General features: G+C 37.9%; 1 protein-coding gene across 3 annotated transcripts in view; it reads left to right on the top strand.

The window, feature by feature from the left end:
* KCNN2 (potassium calcium-activated channel subfamily N member 2) overlaps positions 1 to 27,397 on the top strand; it is a 178,862-nt gene that overhangs the window by 138,360 nt on the left and 13,105 nt on the right. For all 3 annotated transcript variants that reach the window (XM_032627156.1, XM_032627154.1, XM_032627155.1), the window contains one exon: positions 14,304 to 14,414. In XM_032627156.1, coding sequence (XP_032483047.1) covers positions 14,304 to 14,414 — 111 coding nt within the window. The remainder of the gene's footprint in view (positions 1 to 14,303; positions 14,415 to 27,397) is intronic.

Below are 27,397 nucleotides of genomic sequence, written 5' to 3'. Positions count from 1 at the left end.
TGGAGAAATGTCTATTTAGGTCTTCTGCCCATTTTTTGATTGGGTTGTTTGGTTTTTTTGGAGATTAAGCCCTTGTTGGTCACATCATTTTCAAATATTTTCTCCCATTCCATAGGTTATTTCATTTTGTTTATAGTTTCCTTTGCTGTGCAATGGCTTTTAAGTTTGATTAGGTCCATTTGCTTATTTTTGTTTTTATGTCTTTTGCCTTGCAAGGCTGACCCAAGAAAACATTGGTACAATTTATGTCAGAGAATGTTTTGCCTATGTTCTCTTCTAGGAGTTTTATGGTGTCCTGTCTTATAGTTTAGGTCTTTGAGCCATTTTGAGTTTATTTTTGTGTACGGTGTGAGCGTGGGTCCTAACTTCATTGATTTACATGGGGCTGTCCAACTTTCACAACACCACTTGCTGAAGAGACTATCTTTTCTCCATTGTATATTCTTGCCTCCTTTGTTGAAGATTAATCATTTATAGGTGTGCAGGTTTATTTCTGGGTTCTCTATTATGTTCCATTTATCTGTGTGTCTGTTTTTGTGCCAATACCTTGCTGTTTTGATTACTATAGCCTTGTAGTATCATCTTAAGTCTGGGAGGTTTATGCCTCCAGCTTTGTTCTTTTTCCTCGGGATTGCTTTGGCAATTCTGGGTCTTTTATGGTTCCGTATAAATTTTAGAATTATTTGCTCTATTTCTCTGAAAAATGTCATGGGTAATTTAATAGGGATCACATTGAATCTGTAGATTGCTTTGGGTAGTATGCTCATTTTAATAGTATTAATTCTTTCAATCCAAGAGCACGGGATAGCTTTCCATTTCTTTGAATCATCTTTAATTTCCTGTATTAATGCTCTGTAGTTCTCAGCATATAAGTCTTTCATGTCCTTGGTGAGATTTATTCCTAAGTATTTTTTTTAGTGCAATTTTAAAAGGGATTGCTAGTTTGCATTCCCTTTCTTATACTTCATTATTAGTGTAAAGAAATGCAACCAATTTCTGTATGTTAATCTTGTATCCTGCTACCTTGCTGAATTAGTTTATCAGTTTTAGTAGTTTTTGTGTGGAGTCTTTAGGGTTTTCTATATATATTATCATGTTATCTGCATAATGACAGTTTTACCTCTTCCTACGAAACTGAATAACTTTTATTTCTTTTTCTTGTCTGATTGCTGTGGCTAGGACTTCCACTACAGTGTTGAAGAGAAGTGGTGACAGTGGGCATCCTTGTCTTGTTCCAGATTTTAGGAGGAAGGCTTTCAGCTTTTCACCATTGTGTATTATACTGGCTGTGGGTTTGTCATAAATAGCTTTTATGTCGACCTATGTTCCCTCTATACCCACTTTCATAAGGGTTTTTATCATGAATAGATGCTGAATTTTATCAAATGTTTTTTCTGCATTTGTTGAGATGATCATGTGGTTTTTGTCTTTTCTTTTGTTGATGTGGAGTATCACATTGATTGATTTGTGTGTGTTGAACCATCCTTGTGAACCTGGGATGAATCCCACTTGGTCGTGGTGTATGACATTTCTTATGTGCCATTGGATTCACTTTGCTAATATTTTGTTCAGAATTGTCACATCTATATTCATCAAAGATATTGGCCTGTAATTTTTTTTGTTGTTAGTGTTTTTGTCTGGTTTTGGCGTCAGGGTGATCGTGGCTTCATAGAATGTCTTTGGGAGTATTCCTTCATCTTCAATCTTTTGGAAGAGTTTGAGAGGAATCAGTATAAGTTTTTCTTTGTATGTGTAGTAGAATTTCCCAGTGAAGCCATCTGGTCCTGAACTTTTGTTTGTAGTGAGTTTTTTATTACTGATTCGATTTCATTTCTAGTGATTGGTCTGTTCAAGTTATCTATTTCTTCTTGATTCAGTTTTGGTGGGCTGTATGTTTCTAGAAAGTTGTTCATTTTTATGAAGTTGTCAAATTTGTTGGCATATAATTGTTCATAGTATTCTCATGTTTTTTTGTATTTCTACTGTATCTGTTGTGATTTCTCCTCTTTGATTTCTTATTTTATTTATTTATTTGGGTCATCTCTCTTTCTTCATGGTGAGCCTAGCCAGAGGTTTGTAAATTTTCCTACCCTTTCAAAGAACGAGCTCTTGGTTTTATTAATTTCTTCTATTGTTTTTTAATCTATTTTATTTACTTCCTCGCTGATCTTTATTATCTCCTTCCTTCTGCTGACTTTAGGTTTTGTTTATTGTTCATTTTATAATTCTTTTAGACGGGTTAGATTGTTTGAGATTTTTCTTGTTTCTTAAGGAAGGCCTGTATTACTATGAACTTCCCTCTAAGAATTGCCTTTGCTGAATGCCATGGATTTTGTATGGTTGTGTTTTCATTGTCATTTGCCTCAAGGTATTTTTTAATTTCTTCTTTGATTTCAGCATTGACCCATTGGTTTTATAGTAGCATGTTGTTTAGTCTCCATGTAATTGGTTTTTTTTTCTCATTTCTTTTCTGTGGTTGATTTCTAGTTTCATGCCATTATGGTCAGAAAAGATGCTTGAAATCATTTCTATACTCTTCAATTTGCTGAGGCTTGTTTTGTGCCCAAGCATGTGGTCAATCCTAGAGAATGTTCCATGTACACTTGTAAAGAATGTGTATTCTGCTTTTTTTGGATGTAATGTCCTAATTAAGTCTAACTGTTATGTTGTATCATTTAAGATCTCTGTTGCCTTATTGAGTTTCTCTCTTGAAGATCTATCTTTTGATGTGAGTGGGGTGTTAAAGTCTCCTAATATTATTGTATTCCTGTCAATTTCTCCCTTTATGTCTGTTAGTATTTGTTTTATGTATTCGGGTGTACATATATTGGGTGCATATATATTGACAAGTGTAATATTCTCTCCTTGTATTGATCCTTTTATCATTATAGAGTGTCCTTCTTTATCTTTCTTTATAGCCTTTGTTTTAAAGTCTATTTTGTCTGATATAAGCATTGTGCCCCCCCACTTTCTTGTCCTTTCCATTTGCATGAAATATCTTTTTCCATCCCCTCACTTTTAATTTATCTGTGCTTTGCCCTAAAGTGTGTCTCTTGTAGGCAGAATATTGTAGGATCTTGTTTTTTTATCCAGTCTACCACTCTGTGTCTTTTGATTGGAGCATTTAGTCCAGTGACATTTAAGGTAATTATTGATAGATATGTATTTATTGCCATTTTAACCTTGTTTTTCCATTGATTTTATATTTCTTCTTTGTCCCTTTCTTTTTCTTTTTGTTTTTCCTTTTGTAGTTTAATTATTTTCTTTTGTATTATGCTTATGTTCTCTTCTTTTTGGTTTTTGTGACTCTATTGTATGTTTTTGATTTGTGCTGTGTTTGTTAAGTATGATAACCCCTTTCTATATCTACTTGCTTTATACTGGTAGTCATATAGGCTCAAACACATTTTAGAAAAAAAAAATCTACATTTTCTTATTCTTTTCCCTCACATTTTATGATTTTGATGTCCTATTTTGGATCTTCATTTTCATCCTTTTTCTGTTCATTGTGGTTATTGCTTTCACAGAATTTTTTTGATTTTTTTAATCTGTGTACTGTCTTATTTAAGTGATTTACTTTCCAATTATGATTTTCTCTTTTCTACAGATTCTTGCTACTTTTCTATTTAGAGAAGACCTTTCCATATTTTCTTCAGGGTAGGTTTAGGATTGCTGTATTCTTTTAGTTTTTACTTGTCTAAAAAATTATTTATTTCTCCATCTATTCTAAATGATAATCTTGCTGGGTAGAGTATCCTAGGTTGCAGATTTTTCCCTTTTAGGACTTTGAATATATCTTGTTACTCCCTTCTGGCCTGCATCATTTCTGTAGAGAAATCCGCTAATAGCCTTATGGGGGGTTGCCTTGCAATTAATTCTTTGTTTTTTTTCTTGCTGCCTTTAGAATCCTCTTTAACTTTTGCTATTCTTATTATAATATGTCTTGGTGCAGGTCTATTTGGGTTTATCTTGTTCAGGACCCTCTGTGCTTCCTGTATCTGGATATCTGTTTCCTTCTTTAGTTTTGGGAAGTTTTCAGCCATAATTTCTTCAAATACATTTTCAATTCTCTATTCTCTTTTTGGGATCTCTATTATGTATAGATTGGCATGCTTTATGTTATCTCATAGGTCTCCTATACTGCTTTCTTTCTGTTTTCATTTGGGTTTCTGTCTGCTGTCCTGATTGGGTGATTTCCATTATTCTATCTTCTAGATCACTAATTTGTTCTTCTGCATTATGCATTCTGCTATTCATAGCCTTTAGTTCAGCTTTTGTTTCTTCAAATGAATTCTCTAATTTTTCTTGGCTCCTCCTTATAGTTTCTAGTTCCTTTTTACAGTAATCTGCATTTCTGTCAATAGCCTTTCTTAATTCCTTCAGATTTTTCATTATCTCCTTTTTGAACTTGATGACTGTTAGACTGAAGAGAGCTGTTTCATTGTTTGTTCTTTCAGGGGAATTATCTTGACCTTTTAATTGGAAGTGGTTTCTCTGCTTTCATTTTACTTATATTTCTGTTGCTCTATGAGTTTAGGAAGAACAATTATCTACTGTGGTCTTGGAGGACTATTTTTATGTGGGAACGTCCCTGACGTCCCTGTGTAGCCTGCATATCAACTCATTAATATTTTTCGGTGTGAAGGCTGTTTTTAGTATGGATGACTGCCACCTCTTTCCTCAGTGTATTCTGGCTGTTATCCCCTTGATAGGAGGTGTGACTGACGTTGTGGTGACCAGAGCCTGCACTGGATATTGAGCAGGGCCTCCTCTTTGCTCTGTGGCTGTCACTGACCTGTCCAGGGCAGAGTCTGCTCCCTAGTTGTTGGAGTAGAAGACCCCAGCTCCATTTCTGAGCTGCATTTCTGATATGCAGGGTGAGGTAGGCAGGATTGGACTGCTCCCACGGGGAGAGAAGCCACTGAGTATTCCTCCACTGGGCCTGTTCACCCGTGAGTGTACTCTGCTATGTCACTTTCATCCATTGAGCAGGCTCACAAAGCACACTGTTGTTAGCACTGCCCTTGGCCCCTCTGTAACCATGGGTATGCTGACTATCAGCCCTGGTGCTTCTCAGTCTTTGTTTTTCACAAAGCCACCAGCACAGGTCCGCTGAAGTCAGGTCCCAGGACTGCAGTTGTCACACACCTGGACCCACTGTGGGAGCTATGGAGGCATCTCAGACCCTGGCCCAGCCCAGCCCCCATGTGTACGTGCCCACAAAGCCCACAGCTGCTAAGGCCAGACCCGTCCCAGCCGTGGGAGCACCAGTTGTCCGTTCAGATGTTCCACAGGCACTGCGTTTACAAAGCCAGCTGCGGAAGTGTGAATCTGTGGTTTGCACAGCCGTGGGCAAAGACTTCAGCTCTGCTTCCTAAATTGCACAGCCCCTTTCGTCCTACCCCATTACTTGGAGATCTTTCTTGTCCTTTCAGATGTTTGAGGTGTTCTGCTAGTGTTCAATAGGTGTTCTGTGAGAAATGTTCCATTTGTACATGTATTCTTGATGTATTTGTGGGAAGAGGTGAGTTCCATGTCCTACTACTCCGCCATCTTGATTCTGATCCCCTGTCCTTCCACTTTTTGAGGAGGTGCTGAGGATTTACTGTTTTGGATGTCATGATAAACTCTGGGATGAAGTTTAAATGGCTTTATCCTTTTGGTTGAAGGCAGGCAAATAACAGTGTTACATCATGGTGTCTTAGCTTTTTGTCAGTACCAGCTAGTTTCTCAGTATCTCCAACTTTATAATAAAGTAATTGATTTGCTCAGCATTTAAAAAGTTACCCTATCTACCATTTTATATCTGTACATAAAGATACAACACAAGGGCTTCCCTGGTGACACAGTGGTTGAGAGCCCGCCTGCCGATGCAGGGGACACGGGTTCGTTCCCCGGTCCGGGAAGATCCCACATGCCACGGAGCGGCTGGGCCCGTGAGCCATGGCCGCTGAGTCTGCACAGCCGGAGCCAGTGCTCCACAACGGGAGAGGCCACAACAGTGAGAGGCCCACGTACTGCAAAAAAAAAAAAAAAAGATACAACACAAGCTGAATGCTATCATTTTTCCTTACCTATGGGTATATATGTTTGTTTCGAGAGTAGAATACAGCCTCATTGGTAAGAGTATCTCTAGTCTTATATTAAAATGAAAGTCATTCATTTTTAATTTTTGCTTCTCTACTTTTGTAAAATTATGACATCTCCTGTTGGCCCTTTAACTATTTAGAGTATGGATGACTGAATTTTTTGGCATAAATTATTTTTAAATATGGAGTAATATCTGCACAGTCCTAGGGATACTGGTTATTATCTGATAAGTGGTCCTCTACTGATAGTGACCTGTAAGCCCTAGATTTCAACAAGTCCACTATGTATTTCTCAACAAAAGTGAGGTGACTTCAGATATGACCAATTTAAGCTTCTTCCATCCCATCAGTAATTCTGTATAAACAAAAGCAATGCATAAAGGTTTTCCACTTTGTAATAATTTAAAAATCACACCAGTTAATTTTTTAAGTTTTATTCAGGGAGCAAAAATAAAACAGTAATCACTTTTTTACACCACATTAGGATAAGAACACTTCATAATTGTCATCATCAAATTTACCAGGTATCAAAGAGTCTTGATTTAAGGTCACATGGCATCTCAGTCAATTGTCAGAGTTCAGTAGTTTTCACCCTGAAGGATAGTAACACTACCGTGTTAATTCAATCAGAAGATATTCCAAAAGAGAGCCATAAATTAGCCAGAGCTTATAGTAAGAGAATGACTGGTATTAAAGAAGGCTAAACCTAAAGTATGATTATATTCCTGCTACTTCCTGTCTTTGCATTTAAGGATTACTTTTACCCTGCCAGTAGAAGTAGGAGCCCTGAAAAACTAGACTAGAGCCATTCCTTGGTGTTGCATGTGTGAATAAGGAAAAAAAATATCCCAGGATCTTTTATATGTCTTGTACAATTTGATATGAGGTGTTTAATATCAAATAATAACCTTGAAGAGGCTTTTACCTTACTTTTTGTTTTCCGGTACTTTCTGGCATGTTCATTGAATCTCATCAAATAAAGCCTCATTGAAGAGAGCGTATCTTTAAATTCTTACCATAATTTCTGTTTTGTGCAGAGCAGCTGGAGGGGATGATGGGCCTTTTCAGTCCTAAAGCTAAATTCCCCACCATTGCCCTAAGCAGACCTTCACTTCTCCCCAAGAAAATTTCTTAAGAAATAAGACAGCTGCTTTTTTCCAGGTACAGGCAAGTATAGCTGAAAGTTGTTGTGACCTTCTAGTATTCGACTCATATTGTCTCTACAATTCCACCTACATTTTCTAAACTATCAGCACTTTGAATTGGCAGAGCTGCCCTTCCCGTCTCTGAAATGCGTGCGCTCACATTGGCACCATTGCTAATAAGGAGATTTAAACCTGAGGATGACTCATTGTTAATGACCCGTCTTATGTACCACTTCCTCTTTCCAGCCACCAAAGCACACAAGAAGGAGCTAACCAAGCAAATGACTCTGAAGGAGAGTTGGGGTTCCTAAACCCAGGTTTTATCACTGAACTCAAAAACCCACACACACCTTCTCCCCTCTTCCTTAGGATGAGAACATTTTAACTGACCTCTGCCCTCCTATCAACAATACAGTTGACCCTTGAACAACACCAGTTTGAACTGCCTGGATCCACTTATTGCAGATATTTTTCAGTAGTAAATTCTGTAGTACTACACAATCCATGGTTGATTGAATTCACAGCTATGGAGGGCCCACTATAAGTTATACTCGGATTTTCAACAACAAGGAGGGTGGGCATCCCTAACCCCCTTCTTGTTCAAGGGCCAACTGTATTTGAAGATACCCAGAGGGAATGTATCTTCAAAGTTATCTTGAATGTTGTTTATTTTCATAACCTAAAGAGATCTTGTAAAACTCCAATGGGATATTATACTGAAGCTGAATGTTTTATAGAATCCTTCTTACTTGCCAGAAATGCTTGTTTTATGTATCTTTATGAAAGAATAATTGTCAGGCAAGTGCACTAAAAAAGGTATTTATTTTTCTAGGATATTGAATCAGTCAACCCCAGGGACAAAAACATGGGTAATGTTTTCAAGTACTCATTTTACCTTCCCTTTGAAGAACAAGTTAATATTTTAAAATGCAAGTTAATCTTTAACTTAGGTGCATTTTCAGTAGAAAGCATGATTTTTTCAAAATATGTTAAGAAATTTTCATTAGTGATAGGCAATCAATCAGCTATCAAACTAAAGTTTGGCCTTTTAGGAGCTATTGTAAGACCCAGGATGATAATTAATTTAACACTGGAATAATTGGAACTTTAGCAATTTTTGGCAGAATGCTTCTCTGTGATGGTGAGTATTCTGGAATTTCCCCCCAAATTATAAATTTTATTATTATTATGTTGAATCTTTGGCAGATGCCTTTTTAAATAAGAAAAGAGTCAAAACCTTTCCCCGGTGTGCTATTAAAGGAATTTTCCTCTCCATAGCCTTGTGTATTAAGTTATTAAAGCTTGATCCCAAAGTGGTATTTCAAAATCATTCTTAAAAGTGTTAGTAGGATCAGCATCACCAGTGATCTAAAGTAAAAATATGTCACTTCTCTGAATTTTTCAAACACTGTGTGATAAATGATCTTGGGGAAAACGAGCTGCTTGAACTTCTTTTAAATTCTAGGGACCGACATGGCTTTCAATGTATGTGCTATATTAGAGAAGAATACAACAGAGAAGGGCACTACATCTTAATTTATTTTTTTTATTGAAGTAGAGTTGATTTACAACGTTGTGCTAATTTCTGCTGTACAAAAGTCACTCAGTTATACACGTATATACATTCTTTTTCATATTCTTTTTCATTATGGTTTAACACAGGTTATTGAATATAGTTCCCTGTACTATACAGTAGGGACCTGGTTGTTTATCCATTCTAAATGTAACAGTTTATATCTACTAAACTCAAACTCCCAGTCCATCCCTCTCCCTCCCCACCTCCCCCTTGGCAACCACAAGTCTGATGTCTATGTCTGTGAGTCTGTTTCTGTTTTGTAGATAGGTTCATTTGTGCCATATTTTAGATTCTACATATAAGTGATATCATATAGTATTTCTCTTTCTCTGTCAGACTTCACTTAGTATGATAATCTCTAGTTGCATCCATGTTGCTGCAAATGGCATTATTTCATTCTTTTTTATGGCTGAGTAATATTCCATTGTGTATATCTACCACATCTTCTTTATCCATTCCTCTGTCGATGGACATTTAGGCTGTTCCCATGTCTTGGCTATTGCAAATAGTGCTGCTGTGAATATATGGGTGCATGTATCTTTTTGAATGTAGTTCTGTCTGGATATATGCCCAGGAATGGGATTGCTGGGTCATATGGCAACTCTAGTTTTTTTAAGAACCTGCATACTCTTGTCTGTAGTGGTTGTACCAATTTACATTCCCACCAATAGTGTAGGAGGGTTCCTTTTTCTTCACACCCTCTCCAGCACTTGTCATTTGTAGACTTTTTGGCCATTCTGACTGGTGTGAGGTGATACCTCATTGTAGTTTTAATTTGCATTTCTCTAATAATTAGTGATGTTGAGCATCTTTTCATGTGACTCTTGGTCATCTGTATGTTTTCTTTGGAGAAATGTCTATTTAGGTGTTCTGCCCATTTTTCGATTGAGTCGTTTTTTTTTTCTTTTGGCTGCATTGGGTCTTTGTTGCTGTGTGTGGGCTTTCTCTAGTTGCAGCAAATGGGGGCTACTCTTTATTGCAGTGCGCGGGCTTCTCATTGTGGTGACTTCTCTTGTTGCGGAGCATGGGCTCTAGGCACATGGGCTCAGTAGTTGTGGCTCGTGGGCTCTAGAGCACAGGCTCAGTAGCTGTGGTGCATGGGCTTATTTGCTCGTGGCCAGTGGGATCTTCCCGGACCAGGGCTTGAACCTGTGTCCCCTGCATTGACAGGTGGATTCTTAACCACTACGCCACCACGGAAGTCCCTGGTTTTTTGATATTGAGTTGTATGAGCTGTTCGTATATTTTGGAGATTAAGCCCTTGTCGGTCGCATTGTTTACAAATATTTTCTCCCATTCTGTAGATTGTCTTTTTTTTTTTTTACAGTTTTGTTTGCTATGCAGGCACTACATTTTAATTTGGCAGCATCTAAGACTCTCCAGGTGTTGGGATTCAACTATAGCTTATGCATTCTGATTGTCATTTGTCTGTTCACTTTGATCTGGCACGACGAACATTAACACTTACTTATCTTTTCTAAGGACAAGGCCTCTCTCCCCCACTCCTCCTCTCTCTCTTGCAACATCTAATTTGTTAGAAGGAAAGATGATAAACTAGCCAAGGAAAACCTAAACCTTTGACTGTAATGTATTGGCATCATAAACACCATGTTTTGTTTTGTTTTTTATTTAGTTTTTAGTTGTCTGAGCATCTTGAAGTGGCAAGTTAGTGATTTGCTTAGCTTTTTCTTAATAACATAAATGAAATGAGAGAAAAGTAACCAGGATACATTTTCTGACTTTGGTGAAAGGACTATGACTCATCTTGTTAAAGGCATGCAGGGATCTTAATTTCAGAGAATAACATATGTTAGTCCCAACTGTTTCTATATCCATTGTGATCATGACAAGATTTGGACAAAATGTTGTAAAAGCATATTTACTTTCATTCTATTCATTTTATGGAACAGAATAGTGCAGGAAATAGACACTGAGTGGACAATAACATCGTGCCATTACTTAAATTACTGTAACAATTAATGTGTTGGCAGGAACTTACCTTGCACCTTTCAGGGGTAAGCCAGCTTCATTTTGCATAACTCTAAAAGTTTTTTTTTTTTTAAGTTACTTTTTTGAAACCCGATTCTATACATATCAAAACTTCTTATGATTTATTAAGAACCTGGGGGGTATAAGACTTACATATAAGGAGTAATGGACTTTGAAGAAAAAGAGGTTTCTAAGTGGCTCTTGGGGTACAATTTAAAGGGTACAGTTAGGATAATGGAGTGAGGGATATAGGCAATGGTTTCACTAATTACTTAACTGTCAGATTCACTTGCTTCTCTAGTTTACAACAGAGGTAATCATTTAATACACAAGACTTTGGTGAGCTAGAGAACACTCAGCAAGAAATGGGCTGGCAGTGGGAAAAAATATCACTCAAGAATAAGCACAAATAAAAAATCAACTTCCAAAGGCTCTTGATACCAGTGATTTTCCACTCCTGTTGGGATTTTGATTTCTTTCCAGAAGAATTGCAGCAGTGGCCTCCTGCCAGAGGAGAACAATATTCAGCTTATAGTGCCAACTGCCACTTAGAGCTATCTCTCCAGTGGTAGAAGCTCCTCAGATTTTTATATCTGCTGCTTATTGAAAAGCTCTTGACTTTCCCTTGGCTCACTGATCGAGGAATGTCTGGGAGCCTACATACAACAGGTGATCCCGTTCCTGTCAAACAAATGCCATCACACTGTGGGTAGGTACAGAAGGCTAGCCTGAGTGGCCACTGATTCCTTCCACCAATTCAGGCTAGCCTCTCATCAGTATACTGCAACTTATTTAGATTTTGCGGCAGGTGTCTGAAAGTCAACATAACAGGTGTAGATGCTTCCAAAGGCCATTCTTTTCTTTCATTGGTATCCAGCCATATAAATCACTTGTTTTCATTGTCTATACACAGCCCAAAATATCAAGATAGCTGTCACAGAGCCCATACATTTCTGACCTTGTCTTCTCTGTCCTCTTCCTTTATGCTCCTTGTTTATCAGAATGTCTTCATAAGTGAAATGACTCTGGTAAGAACCTTTACCTCGTGTTTAAATTAGAAAGTAAGTAATGGAGTTTGCCATTTTCTTTCCATATCATCCTTCACTTAAAGCAGTGACTTTGTGTTGGAATCATGTGGAGAGCTTTAAAAGATTCTAGTCACATTTAAGTTTAAAAAACACTGATTTAAAAGTTGCACCAGTTATAGAATAAGAATAATGTTTTGCCTTATTTTGGTGACCATATTCCTCAGTTTTTAAACATTCATACTCTAAGAGTACTTGTTTTGCTTTGAAATACAGTGCTTCATATTGTGTCATGAATACGGAAGTGACCACAAGTAAGAATATATGTGATCTTACATATACAGAAAAGTACTATGAGATGAGGTAAAGGGTGGGAAGTATACCAATGCTACTCTGAGTTCATAATGGAATAATCACTTACTCTGCCTTAATTGCCTCATCTCCAAAATCTGACAGTTAAACCAGGTAGGTCTAATACCTTCTGGCTTCTTTCTCTGATCCTATCATCAGTACCACTTCATTTCTGAGGATACTGATTTCTCCATAGAGCTAGGTGGAAGGGGGATATTTAAACCCTCTGGAAATATTATATTTAAACAGTATCAACTTACTAATAAGGCCATGTTTCTATGATTGTAATTATCCAGTTGTAGCAAGACAGGGCAAGTGTATCTATTTTCTCCCTTTCTCCTCAGTCTTGTCCCTTCTGCCAGATTTGTTGCAACAACTCATTCAGTGAGACCAAAAATTCCTTCTTTGGTTAGTAACTGAATGGCTGAGTTACATTTATCAATTCAAATGGAGATGATTATAATTAATTATTTAATAAAACAAAAGTAAGTATGAAGAAAGATCATTTTCCTAGATTGAGTTTTTTTAAGGATAATAAAGATATGTAAAGGTTAGGTTAGATGTTTTCTTAAACTACAAACTGTTGTCATTTTTGAAATGTGTAAGCATTTGTTTGTATAAGTAATATGTATTCATTGTAGAAAATGTGGACTCTTCAGGAAAGCACAAAGAACTAAATAACTTACTGGTATTCCAACCACTGAGAGAGATGCTCTTTTCACAGCTGGGCTTATTTCTTTGCTTCACAAATATGAATTCCTTTTAAAAAATAAAATTAGGAGCAAATTATGTATACAAGTTTCTGACTTGCTTGTTTAAATATCATATTGTCTTTAAATATTATAGATATAAAAATATATTCATAATATATTAGGGAAATGCTATAAGTAATAACCATTCCCTCAAACTTAGATATAACTCATGATTTTTAGACCTATTGGGAATGAGGAAAACCAGGTTACCTTGTGTGAATTTGAGACTCTTGGATGGCTATACAGTGAGCATCCTAACCATCTTAGCTAACATAAAAGGGATGCTATTTAAAAGTAGCTTAAAAGGATTCCAGTCTGTTGAAAGATCCCCACATATTGTAAAGTCTCATTGTTTGCGGCCCTCTTCTGTGGGTCCTGCCTGTGCCCTGTGGCTCATTGTTGTCTGCCTACTGAGACGGCTAGGCAATCTTGATTGTCTGTGGTCCTTCCAAGGTTGAGATTCTGTCTGGAGATCTGGACTTCCTCGCCTGGGCCCTCCTGTAGGTGCCCCAGCCTTGCCTCCTGACCCTGCATGTAGTCACTGGTCTTTCAACCAAGAAGACCCCACACCTCACAACTTGGAATTTGTTTGTATAAGTAGTATGTATTCATTGTAGAAAATGCATGCACCTTGATCATGGAGCAGGAAGGCTTTAATCTCTGGGGCACCATACGGTGTCACACGACTCTTCCTAAGAGATCAGCACAATAGCCTATAATTCAAAAAAGGACCACTGTTGAGCTTTTCAAAATAAAGGTAGCCCATTCCTTTCTTCATGCTGGTAAACCTCTGGAACAGTAAGGCTGTTATCCCTGACCTTCAGCACTTCACGTATGTCTGTTGTCCAGGTTCAGATCACTGTGATCCTTTCTGTTTTGCACGTGGACACGTTTGAAGTCGTGCACATAATGCATCAATTTCCATTCCTGGCTTTTCACAGTTGATTGTCCTGAAGACCTGCTGGTCTTATCTTCACAGAAGATAATAGAATATTATTTTTAGAGAATAATTATTTCCTCTCTGTACATTTATGCTAATTCACTAATTTGTATATCCATGTATAACTGATTTGCTCTGTTTTTAAGTCCCTGAAAGTTCAGCAAGTTGCTGTTTTACCATTTATTTCTTATGATTAAAATGTGTTCGATACAAACACATTTGTTCTTAGTTCACCTATTTTAAGTTTTTTACCATCAAGCTAAAGGCATGTTACTTGTTCGTATTGGCCATGCGGTTTCTGTCATATTGATGGAAGACACTGATACCTATCTGAAGATTAAAAACTGTAGTAATGTACTTAGTACAAAACATTGTTTAATGTGCTTGAGACCAAAAATAATAACTCTTCGGGGTTCTTTTCTCTCCTGGTTTTCAGGGTGCTGGTTGCACAGCCCTGGTGGTAGCTGTGGTCGCAAGGAAGCTGGAACTTACCAAAGCAGAAAAGCACGTGCACAACTTCATGATGGACACTCAACTGACAAAAAGAGTAAGTTACCACCCTTGTATCTTCAAGGGGAATATTAGTGTTTTTTCTTTCTTTGGCTTAAATTTTCATTTTATTTCATGTTGGAGTATATAGTTGATTTACAATGTTGTGTTAGTTTCAGGTGTTCAGCAAAGTGATTTAGTTATACATACACATATATCTATTCTTTTTCAGATTCTTTTCCCACATAGGTTATTACAGAATAATGAGTAGAGTTCCCTGTGCTATACAGTAGGTCCTTGTTGTTTATCTGTTTTATACATAATAGTATGAATATGTTAATCCCAAACCCTTAATTTATCCCCTCCCACCCCTTTCCCCTTTGGTAACCATAAGTTTGTTTTTGAAGTCTGTGAGTCTGTTTCTGTTTTGTACATAAATTCATTTGTGTGGGGCCTTCCCTGGTGGCACAGTGGTTGAGAGTCCGCCTGCTGTTGCAGGGGACATGTAACGCCAAAAAAAAAAATATTGATTTGTATCGTTTTTTTAGACTCCATGTATGTGACATCTATGGTATTTGTCTTTGACTTACTTCACTTAGTATGAGAATCTCTAGGTCCATCCATGTTGCTTCAGATGGCATTATTTCATTCTTTCTTATGGCTGAATAATATTTCAATGTATATATGTACATCATCTTTTTTTTTTTTTTTTTTGTGGTATGCGGGCCTCTCACTGTTGTGGCCTCTCCCGTTGCGGAGCACAGGCTCCGGACGCGCAGGCTCAGCGGCCGTCGCTCACGGGCCCAGCTGCTCCGCGGCATGTGGGACCTTCCCAGACCGGAGCATGAACCTGCATCCCCTGCATCGGCAGGCGGACTCTCAACCACTGCACCACCAGGGAAGCCCCCACATCATCTTTATCCATTCGTCTGTAGATGGATATTTAGGTTGCTTCCATGTCTTGGCTATCGTAAACAGTGCTGAAATGAACATTGGGGTGCACGTATCCTTTCGAACCATGGTTTTCTCCAGATATATGCCTAGGAGTGGGATTGCTGGATCTTATGATAGCTCTATTTTTAGCTTTTTAAGGAACCTCCATACTGTTCACAGGGCTGCACCAATTCACATTCTCACCAACAGTGTAGGAGGGTTCCCTTTCCTCCACACTGTCTCCAGTATTTGTTGTTTGTAGACTTTCTGATGATGCCCATTCTGACTGGTGTGATAACTCATTGTAGTTTTGATTTGCATTTCTCTAATACTTAGTGATGTTGAGCATCTTTTCATGTGCCTCCTGGCCATCTGTATGTCTTCTTTGGAGAAATGTCTATTTAGGTCTTCTGCCCATTTTTGGATTGTTTTGTTGTTGTTGAGTTGTATGAGCTGTTTGTATATTTTGGAGATTAAGACCTTGTCAGTCGCATCATTTGCAAATATTTTCTCCCATTCTGTGTGTTGTCTTTTCGTTTTGGTTATGGTTTCCTTTGCTGTGAAAAAGCTTTTAAGTGTAATTTGGTCCATTTGTTTATTTTGTTTTCATTTTCATTACTCTAGGAGGTGGATCCTAAAAGATATTGCTGCAATTTATGTCAAGGAGTGTTCTACGTTTTCCTGGAAGAGTTTTATGGTATTTGGTCTTACATTTAGGTCTTTAATCCATTTTGAGTTTATTTTTGTGTACAGTGTTACAGAATGTTCTAATTTTAGTCTTTTACATGTAGCTGTCCAGTTTTCCCAGCACCACTTACTGAAGAGGCTGTCTTTTCTCTATTGTATATTCTTGCCTCCTTATTGTAGATTAATTGAACATAGGTGTGTGGGCTTATTTCTGGGCTTTCTATCCTGTTCTGTTGATCTATATTTCTGTTTTTGTGCCAGTACCATACTGTCTTGATTACTGTAGCTTTGTAGTGTAGTCTGAAGTCAGGGAGCCTGATTCCACTAGCTCCATTTTTCTTTCTCAAGATTGCTGTTGCTATTCAGGTTATTTTGTGTTTCCAAACAAATTTTAAGACTTTTTGTTCTAGAACTGCAGAAAATTGGGAATTTCAAAGGGATTGCATTGAGTCTGTAGAGTACCTTGGGTAGTATAGTCATTTTGACGGTAATTGATTCTTCCAATCCAGGTACATGGTATATTTTTGCAGCTGTTTGTGTCCTCTTCAATTTCTTTCATCAGTGTCTTATAGTTTTCTGAGTACAGGTTTTTTACCTCCTTAGGTAGGTTTCTCCTAGGTATTTTATTCTTTTTGATGCAATGGTTGATGGGATTGTTTCCTTAATTTCTCTTTCTGACCTTCAGTTGTTTGTTAGTGTATAGGAATGCAAGAGATTTTTGTGTATTAATTTTGTAACCTGAAACTTTACCAAATTCATTGATGAACTCTAATGGTCTTCTGGTATCATCCTTAGGATTTTTTGTGTATAGTGTCATGTCATATCATGTTTACTTCTTTTCCAGTTTGGATTCCCTTAATTTCTTTTTCTTCTCTAATTGCTATGGCTAGGACTGCCAAAACTATGTTGAATAAAAGTGGTGAGAGTGGACACGCTTGTCTTATTCCTGATCTTAGAGGAAATGCTTTCAGCTTTTCACCATTGGGTATGATATTAACTGTAGGTTTGTCATATGTGGCCCTTATGTTGAGGTATATTCCCTCTCTACACACTTTCTGGTGAGTTTGGTGAGTTTTTATCATAAATGGGTGTTGAATTTTGTCAAAAGCTTTTTCTGCATTTACTGAGATGATCATTTGGTTTTTATTCTTCTGTTTGTTAATGTGGTATATCACACTGATTGATTTGCAAATATTGAAAAATCCTTGCATCCCTGGGCTAAATCCCTCTTGATCATGGGTGTATGATCCTTTTAATGTACTGTTGGGTTCAGTTTGCTAGTATTTTGTTGAGGATTTTTGCATGTATGTTCATCAGTGATACTGGCCTGTAAGTTTCTTATTTTGTGGCATCTTTGTCTGTTATCAGGGTGATTATGGCCTCATAGAATGAGTTTGGAAGTGTTCCTTCTGCAATTTTTCAAAATAGTTTCAAAAGGATAGGTGTTAACTCGTCTCTAGATGTTTGATAGAATTCGCCTGTGAATCCATCTGGTCCTGGACTTTCATTTGTTGGGTGTTCTTTAATCACAGTTTCAATTTCAGTGCTTGTGACTGGTCTGTTCATATTTTCTATTGCTTCCTGGTTAGGTCTTGGGAGATTGTACCTTTCCAAGAATTTTTCCATTTCTTTGAGGTTGTCCACTTTATTGGCATATAGTTGCTTGTAGTAGTCTTATGATCCTTTGTATTTCTTTGGTGTCCGTTGTAACTTCTCCTTTTTCATTTCAATCATTTCATTTATTGATGTGAGCCCTCTCTCTCTTTTTCTTGATGAGTCTGAGTAAATGTTTATCAACTTTGTTTATCTTTTCCAAGAACCAGCGTTGAGTTTTATTAATCTGTGCTATTGTTTTCTTTGTTTCTATTTCATTTATTTCTGCTCTGATCTTTATGATTTCTTTCCTTCTACTAACTTTGGGTTTTGTTTTTCCTTTCTCTAGTTGCTTTAGCTGTAAGGTTAGGTTGTTTGGGATTTTTCTTGCTTCCTGAGGTAAGATTATATTGCTATAAACTTCCCTGTTAAAGGTGTCCCATAGCTTTTGGATCATCATGTTTTAATTTGTCTCTGGGTTTTTTTTCATTTCCTCTTTGATTTCTTCAGTGATCCATTGGTTGTTTAGTAACACATTGTTTAGCTTCCACGTGTTTGTGTTTTTTATAGTTTTTTTTTTCCCCCTTGTAGTTGATTTCTAATCTCATAGCATTGTGGTCGGAAAAGATGCTTGGTATGATTTCAGTTTTCTTGAATTTATCAGTGCTGGGTTTATGGCCCAGTATATGATCTATCCTGGAGAGAGTTCCATGAGCACATGAGAAGAAAGTGTACTCTGCTCTTTTTGGATGGAATGCTCTATAAATATCAAGTAAGCCCATCTGATACAATGTGTCATTTAAGACCTGTGCTTCCTTAATGATTTTCTGTCTGGATGATCTGTCCATTGCTGAAAGTGGGGTGTTAAAGTCCCCCACTATTATTGTGTTACCGTCGATTTCTCCTTTATGGCTGTTACCATTTTCCTTGTGTATTAAGGTGCTCCTAAGTTGGGTGCATATATAATTGTTATATCTTCTTCTTGGATTGATCCCTTGATCATTATGTAGTGTCCTTCCTTGTCTCGTGTGACAATCTTTTATTTTAAAGTCTATTTTGTCTGATACGAGAATTGCTACTCCAGCTTTCTTTTGATTTCCATTTGCATGGAATATCTTTTTCCATCCCCTCACTTTCAGTCTGTATGTGTCCCTAGATCTGAAGTGAGTCTCTTGTATACAGCATATAGATGGGTCTTGTTTTTGTATCCATTCAGCCAGTCTGTGTCTTGGTTGGAGCATCTAATCCTGTGTATGTTCCTATTGCCTTAATTGTTTTGGGATTATTTTCATGGGTCTTTTTTCTTCCTTTCCCATTTTGTTCTCTTCTGATTTGATGACTATCTTTAGTGTTGTGTTTGGATTCCTTTTTCTTTTTTGTGTGTATATCTGTTGTAGGTTTTTGGTTTGTGGGTACCATGAAGTCTTGATATAGCAGTCTATAAGATTGTTTTAAGTTGCTGGTCTCTTAGTTTCAAATGCATTTCTGGTATCCTGCATTTGAACTCTCCTCTTCACACACATGCTGGTTTTGATATCATATTTGTGTGTGGATTATTTCCTACCTTTACTGTATGTTTGCCTTTACTGATGAGCTTTCCCATTTGTAATTTTCTTGTTTCTAGTTATGTCCTTTTTCTTTCCCACCTAGAGTTCTTTTAGCATTTGTTGTAAAGCTGTTCTGGTGGTGCTGAATTCCCTTAGCTTTTGCTTGTTTGCAAAGCTTTTCATTTCTCCATTGAATCTGAATGAGAGCCTTGCTGGGTAGAATATTCTTGATTGTAGCTTTTTCCCTTTCATCACTTTGAATATATCATGACACTCCCTGCAGAGTTTCTGTGGAGAAATCAGCTGATAACCTTATGGGGATTCCCTTCTTGCTTTTAATGTTTTCTCTTTGTCTTTAATTTTTGTCAATTCGATTACTATGTGTCTTGGTGTGTTTCTCCTTGGGTTTATCCTGTATGGGACTCTCTGCACCTCCTGGACTTCAGTGAGTGTTTCCTTTCCTATGTTAAGGAGGTTTTCAGCTATTATCTCTTCAAATGTTTTCTCAGGGTCTTTCTCTCTCTCTTCTCCTCCTGGGACCCCTATAAGGTGAATGTTGGTGCATTCACTGTTGTCCTGAGGTCTCTGAGACTGTCCTCATTTCTTTTCATTACTTTTTCTTTATTCTACTTTGATGCAGTGATTTCCACCATCTGTCTTCCAGCTCACTTATCTGTTCTTCTGCCTGATTTATTCAGCTACTGATTCCTTCTAATGTATTTTTTCATTTTAGTAATTGTACTATTCATCTCTGGTTATTCTTTATCTAGCTAGATCTTTGTTAAACATTTCATATATGTATCTTTTAGGTTTGTGCCTCCACTCTTCCCACGATGTTGGATCATCTTTACTATCATTATTCTGAATTCTTTTTCAAGTAGCTTGTGTATCTCCACTTAACCTAGTTGTTCTTTTGCGGTTTTATCTTGTTCCTTTGTCTGGAACATATTCCTCTGCCGTCTAATTTTGTCTAACTTTCTGTGTTTGCAGTCCGACAGGCTGCAGGATTATGGTTCCTCTTGCTTCTGGTGTCTGCCCACTGGTGTGTGGTGCTGGGTCTTGTCCCTCTGGTGGGCAGGGCCATATCAAGGAGTGCATTTTTAGGCAGCTGTGCACTCAGGAAGCTTTTAAGCAGCCTGTCTGCTGTTGGGTGGTGCTGTGTTCTTGCCCTAAGGTGTCCCACCACTGGAGCCTTCAGGCTTTTGGGTGGGGCAAGGTCTTGGCATCAAAAATGGCAGCCTCCAAGACAGCTCTCACCTATGAGTGCTCCCAGTACCTCTGCCACCAGTGTCCTTTTCCCTGCAGCGAGCCACAGCTGCCCCTCCACCTCCCCAGGAGACCCTCCAAGAGCAGCAGGTAGGTCTGCTCTAGGCTCTAACAAAGTCACTGCTTTTTCCCCTGGCTTTCGGTGTGCACAAGACCTTGTGTGCATCCCCCAAGAGTGGCAGTTCTGCTTCCCCCAGTCCTGTGGAGTTCCTGCGATCAAGTCCCACTGACCTTCAAAGCCAAATGCTCTGGGGGCTCCTCCTCCTGATGCCAGTCCTGCAGACTGGGGAGCCTGATGTGGGGCTCAGAACCTCTGTGATATAATTATTTTCCACTTTGTGGGTCACCCACCCAGTGGGATTGTATGGCAAATGCACCCCTCTTACCATCTTGTTGTGGCTTCTTCTTTGTCTTTGGAAGTAGAATATCTTTTTTGGTAGGTTCCAGTCCTTTTCTATTGATGGTTGTTCAGCAGTTAGTTGTGGTTTTGGTGTTTTCGTGAGAGGAGGTGAGCTCAGGTCCTTCTACTCTGCCATCTTGTCCGGGGCTCCTGTTTTCTTTCAGTGTTGGGCAATAATAGTTTTTACTTTGATCTCTGAAGCTGAAATGATATGGTTTAAAGTGAAGGCATTCTTGGAGTCAGTTCCATTTCTTCACATTGAGAATAAACTCTTCCTAACTTTAGGTCAGTCAGGATGTAATTGGAAAACCTTGGTATTTACTCAAGTATAAAAATAAACCACATAAAGCTAAAAGAGGCATACTTAACATTTAAGTTTGCAGCATGCAAGAGGAGACCAATATTGGATTGAGTAGGAAAGAATATACCATCCATGTATTATAAAAAATTGTATGGGAAGGTGATTCAACTGATATTTTACTGAGCTTCTGTGAGACAGTCACTGTTCTAAAGACTGGGGTTGCAAAGACAAAAAAAACCCCACTACCTTTAGGACCCCAAGGTAGGGGGAGAGAGATGTTGAAAATGGTATGGCATCCAGACAGGAGAAAACAGTCATCACAGGTTTTACAGAGCTCTCACTCTGTGCCAGCCACTGCTTTAAGCATGTCACCTTAGAGCGCTGGCTGGCACACTTGTTTCATCCTTACAACGTTCTGAGTGAAGTGCTAGGATCATAGCCATTATACAAATGTGGAAGCCAAGACCCAGAGGCTAGGTATCCCATGTACAAAGAAAAAGATTTGTATCACGCTAAATTTTTAGCCTCTCTTCATAATCACTTGAGACACCAAAATAACAAAATTATTTTACAGCAGTCATCTTGCTATATAACCACTCCTCAACATGGAATCTGATCCGTCTGCCATTGAAATAACAAAATACGTTGTCATACTTTTTACCCATAAAAGAATCAAGAAAGGTCTCAAGCAGCATTCTAATTGTAGTGTTTTTACTCACTCTACATCTTATCTATCAGACACTATTTTGAGACTTCATTGCAGTCAGTAGGTCCACACAATTCTAGATGAGCAAAGACACTTAGTTGCCACCATGCTTTCAACCTGGATTTACCACTTTGGAATGTCTTCTGCTTTACACAGTTTTCTCTCATTTTCTTCAGTTCCTGAATTCATTCTCTAAATTCGTGAACATTTCTAAATGTTACAGGGTAGCACACAGAGGGTGGAAGGAGAGAGGTAAAAGAGCTGAGTTGAAGGTTGGGGTTCTTGTAACCCTCAAAGATATCCTAGGAAACGAAAATACGTGCGCATTACATTATTAGTCCAGATCTAATCCAAAATTGTAGTACATGTTTCGTGTATCTTAAGGATCAGAAGTTGTGCAATATCAAAAAAAAAATCTCTTCCATAAAGTCCCTTGTATAATCCAAATAATTTTATCATGACGATTATGTTTTCACAGGAATTAAGTTAATGCCACACTTAAGATACTATGTAGAAAAATACCTTACAACAGCGTATAATCCATATATATCCATGTATTGATAAATCTTTTCAATAGAAAAAAACTGGTGACAAAATCCACATAATGAAAACTTTTTAAAAAACAACTTAGCACATTTAGACAGATTTCCCCATGTTTTATTTTGAGAAGGAAAAAAAGTAATTTCTTTACATTTACCTTGGGATATTGATATTCCATATCTTTATTATTGAAATATTTTAACAGTTGGAAAAGACAAGGACTTTGATTTAAAAATCTACCATTTAACATTGTTGTATACTGCTTTTGCTGAGGATGTATGTGAGAATCACAGAAGTCTCCCAGTTTCTTTCAGGAGACACTCCAGGTTGATTTTACAGTTTAGCTACTTTAGCTGAGGGTCCTTCAACCTCAGCACTATTGGCCTTTTGGGCTGGATATTTGTTGTATGGGACTTTCTTGTGCATTGCGGCATGTATAGCAGCACCCTTGGCCTCCACTTGCTAGATGCCAGCAGCACGTCCCCTAACTTGTGACAACAAAATTGCCTCTAGACTTTGCCACATGTCTCCTAAAGGGACAAAACCTCTACAGTGAGAACCACTGGTTTCGCTTGTTATTCCCCAAAGATTTGGAGACAGGGACAAGTCCCCTTAACAGATACTTTTTGACCATCCTGAATTTATTGTCATCTTCTTCCTGGGAATAATGTATTCATTTCACAAAAATATACTTGGACCTAATGTAGTCAGGGTTCTGAGTTAACTGCTATAGTCCAGGGATCAGATCATTTTAAGCTTTTACAATGCTGTTCCTTCAGTAAATCAGATGAAAGTTCTGTTTCTACCTGCTTGGCGGAAAAGATCTATGGATCTAGATGACCTTCCTTTAGTTCTTGGGACTAGAACTCCTCATTTCCCCAATCATCAGGTTTTCTGATGTTACTGCTTTTCTGTCGTAAGTTCTTGTATACATTTGATAAACTCCCTGTAGATAATGTTGAATTAGGAGTCATATTGTTGGTAGAAAGCTTTTTCAGTAAAAAGTACTGTTCTAGTTTCAAAATTCACATTCTCCATCATGCTTATGATGCTTTATTAATTCTGTTATCTCACTACTATTGCTTAAAAGCGCAGCTACTTTGAAGTATTTCTTGCGAACAGGGTCTCTAATAGGTCTGAGAAAGACACTCGAGCAGGCAGACACTTGAGCAGGCTTGATGACAGGTCTATTTTTATAGGCAAAATGTCACTAAGTACCAAAGCAAATGTTAAAATGGCATTAAAATCAAACATAAATTTCTGGTTTATGATTCCCATTCCGTTATTATACTCAATATAACATGAAAATAATAGCCCTTTTATGGTTCTCTCTGTATTATTTTATACAAAGTTAGTTATCAATTAATGAGTGTCATTGATTCCATTTGGTTATTTATGGAATTTTTGAATAAAAAAATCCAAAATAATTTCTGGATAATAACCAAGAATAAACAAGGACCTAAAAGCCATACATAGTTACTAAGATGACAGATTAAAAATGAAAATATCCCCTGAAACACTACATCGAAGTTTTTTGATGGTCAACAGGAATAGTGGCCACAGACATTTTGAAATCTTAATATGACTTTTTTAACATTCATATTGCTTTTCTTTAAATGATAGATTATTTTCTTCCAGGAAGAAATGGAACCTTCCAAGCCTTCCAGTGTGTGTTTTAACTAAACTGAACAATTTCCATGAAAAATTATCCACCATGTACAAAGTTTGAGGAACAATTTTATACAGAAATCATTTCTCTGTGGGACTACATTAACCACATAAAATACTATGTTTGAAAGTAGAACACACAATTCACTGGGCACTAGCATTAATGGAGGATTGTCCTATATAATTCCAAAAGTTTACATGACACTCTGCAATTCAAAAATGGCCAGTAGGTCCATGTAACCGAAATAATCTAAGGATTCCAAAATCCAAGCATAATAGCAATAACTTATCAGTAGGCTTAGTAAGACAGAACCAGCTATTTAATCGATTCGTAGCATATGACCTTACAGACGCAATGTGTTTACCATGCTAAAGTTTTAGGAAATATATTATTATTACTATTCATTCAGGTTTGAACCGAAAAGAAATCTTGGAGTTTGGCTCTCTGGCTACTTTCATTTTGGAAAGAAACTTTGAGAACCCAGGCATAATATTTAAAGTCGCTAGATGTACCATGAAGGATAATTATACATATTAATGTCCACTGTGGGTGTTTCCAATCCTGTTAAGAATTCTCAATAAGATCCATAATAAGAACACTATTATGTAATTATATGTAATTATGTAATTTTGTTTCTTGCATATCTCTTAACAAGTGAACAGAAATTCTAGAGGATTTACTGTGTAACGTTTATATCCTGCTTGGCTACATATCCCAGTGGGTTAAAATATAAATGCATGGAACCCTTGACCTTGCCTTGTTCCATTCACCCCGCCACAGGTACCTGGTCTCAAGGAGAACTGGGCTGGTAAGAAAGGTTGGTGCCCTGAGCACATCCAGCCCCGCTGCTGCAGGGGCAGTGAGAGCACATGATGTCCTACTAAGCTGCACAGGCTTAGTGGCCTTGACTTTGTCCCCCAGGCATCCTGGAGGCATCACCCACAGCATATAGAGCAACATTTTACTGTAATTATCAGAATGAGAGGCAAGAAACTCTCCTGCCTCAGAAAAGCCTCTGAAGGGAGAGGCAAGACGAAGAAAAAGAAAGTAGTAGAAAGCAAAGGAAATCTATAAACAAAGTAGCCTGCTAAATAACTCTAATTGTACGTATCATATAGGGTTGAACGAAGCAAACATTCAGTTAACAGTCAATCGGCTTTAAGAGCTTTTGTGGTTTAGAAAGTATTGTTTCACATAAGAAATATATTTTACCTTACTACCTATAGCTTTAATATTTACCTAGGAGCCAGCAATATAACATGTCATGTCCTTTATACCTATGAAAGAGGGTTGAAGGCATCTAGTGGCTGTTACTACTTTTAATAGTATAAATGGCTTTTAGGGCCTTTGTTTTCTCAAATATTTCTGATTATTTTATGCCTTTCAAAATTTTTCTGATAAAAGACTTGCATTTGAGTTGACCACTAATCTTTTTTTTGCGGTACGCGGGCCTCTCCCCTTGCGGAGCACAGGCTCCGGACGCGCAGGCTCAGCCGCTCCGCGGCATGTCGGATCTTCCAGGACTGGGGCACGAACCCGTGTCCCTTGCATCGGCAGGCGGACTCTCAACCACTGCGCCACCAGGGAATCCCCTAATTTTTTTTAAATTTTTATTTTATATTGGAGTACAGTTGATTGCAATGTTGTGTTAGTTTCAGATGTACAGCAAAGTGATTCAGTTATACATATACATGTATCTATTCTTTTTCAAATTCTTTTCCCATTTAGGTCATGACAGACTACTGAGCAGAGTTCCCTGTGCTATAGTAGGTCCTTGTTGGTTATCGATCAATATTTTAAATATAGCAGTGTGTACATGTCAATTAGTGAGGTAGAACAAATGTTATTTTCCTTTATCCCTGTGTGTGTCTTTGGGGGTACAGGAACTGGAGAGAGGAAGAGAAGCTTCCTGTTAAGAAAGGGCCCACTTTTCACTTTCCTTGTTCTGTGAAGTAGAGGAAATAAGTTATATTTCAGAGTAGCACTGGGCCATTAATTGGCAACATATAATACAGCTACTAATTATTGAGAGAGATCTGTGAATCCCTCGTACCAACTCTCATGGTATCTAGCAAGTGATAGAGACTCAATAAATTTGTTGAATTAATAAATGGAAATGCTCTGTCCCCTTTAGATCCTAGGTCTCTTCTTTAAACCTGTACACCCTTCGTATCAGGAGGGTCCTTTGGTTGATAAATATGCATCTATGGTTATGATTAGAAGTTTTTAGGATACAAATTACTATGGTGCCAAATTTAACACCATAGACACTTTTTAGTACCAGCTATGCCAAAAGCACTGAGCTAGGGAGAAACAATGACGTGACCTCTAAAACTTTGTAAGTAAGTGCCCCGGAAAGTGGAGCAGGGGCTCCAGAGTTACATTGTTACATGACTATAGAGCAGGGTTCTTAACTGCAAATAAACTTTCATCTCAGTGATCACAAATGTGCAGACCTACTTCTCCTCTCCCCTGTTTTCCCTGTAAGTAAGTTTGGATTAGCATTTTCATGTAACAATTCCCGTCCTTCAAACCTGTAAAACACTGAGATGTTTCCACCCTGTCTTCTGTTCCCTTTCAACCCTATGAGGAACCGAGGAAACAAATCTACTATTATCAGTAGAGGATAAGTTTTTCTATGTTTGGATATATTGTTTTGTTTCTGCTATATTGAAAAGTAAAGTAGCAGTTAAATAAGATGCTTTGAGAGATTTATTCCTGTATTTAGTTGAAAGGGAGTTAGTTAGTTAGTTAGAAAGGGGATGTTTCGCCATACATGGATATATTTCACAGTTCTTAAAAGCAGCTGTAGGGATTTCATTTTCAGATGAGGAGTCAATTATTTTTCAGCCTGTCATCTACATTGCATGTTTAGTGAATACGAATCCTACAATATAAGGTCCAGGGGTTATCGCCCACAGCAGTACACTCTGAAACTGAGGTTCCCTACGCCCTTCCAGCCATTCCCCCACCGTCCCAAAGAAAAAGAATCATTTAAAATACATTAAGGACAAGCACTGGATCACCTTTGAAAATTTTATAGACTTTAGATGAGAATCCAAACCAAAATTAATTGCTGTGTTCTATTCCAAACACTGCTATGTTGAACTGCTGTGTTCTTGTCTCATCACTTCTTACCCAGTTTTCTCAGTGCCTCGCTGGTCTGTGTTCTAGGTTCTTACTCTGTGTCTTGAGCTGATAAAACCAGGGAGGGAGGATATACCAAGGCCCTTACCAGTCCTCCAGGCAGTATATCTGCTCAGAGAGCTGAGACGTCCAGTAGCCAGCCCTTCTCCTTGCTAGCAGGGAAGGGCCTGTCCCAACCCCAGGCAGTGCTGGCTAGTCACTTCGCACTCCTCTCTCTTTAAAAGCAAGGTCCTCCTACAAAGCTACAGTCAT

The sequence above is a fragment of the Phocoena sinus genome, chromosome 3 (assembly GCF_008692025.1).
Source record: "Phocoena sinus isolate mPhoSin1 chromosome 3, mPhoSin1.pri, whole genome shotgun sequence".
Classification (NCBI taxonomy): domain Eukaryota; kingdom Metazoa; phylum Chordata; class Mammalia; order Artiodactyla; family Phocoenidae; genus Phocoena; species Phocoena sinus.
This window is presented reverse-complemented; position numbering and strand designations above follow the sequence as displayed.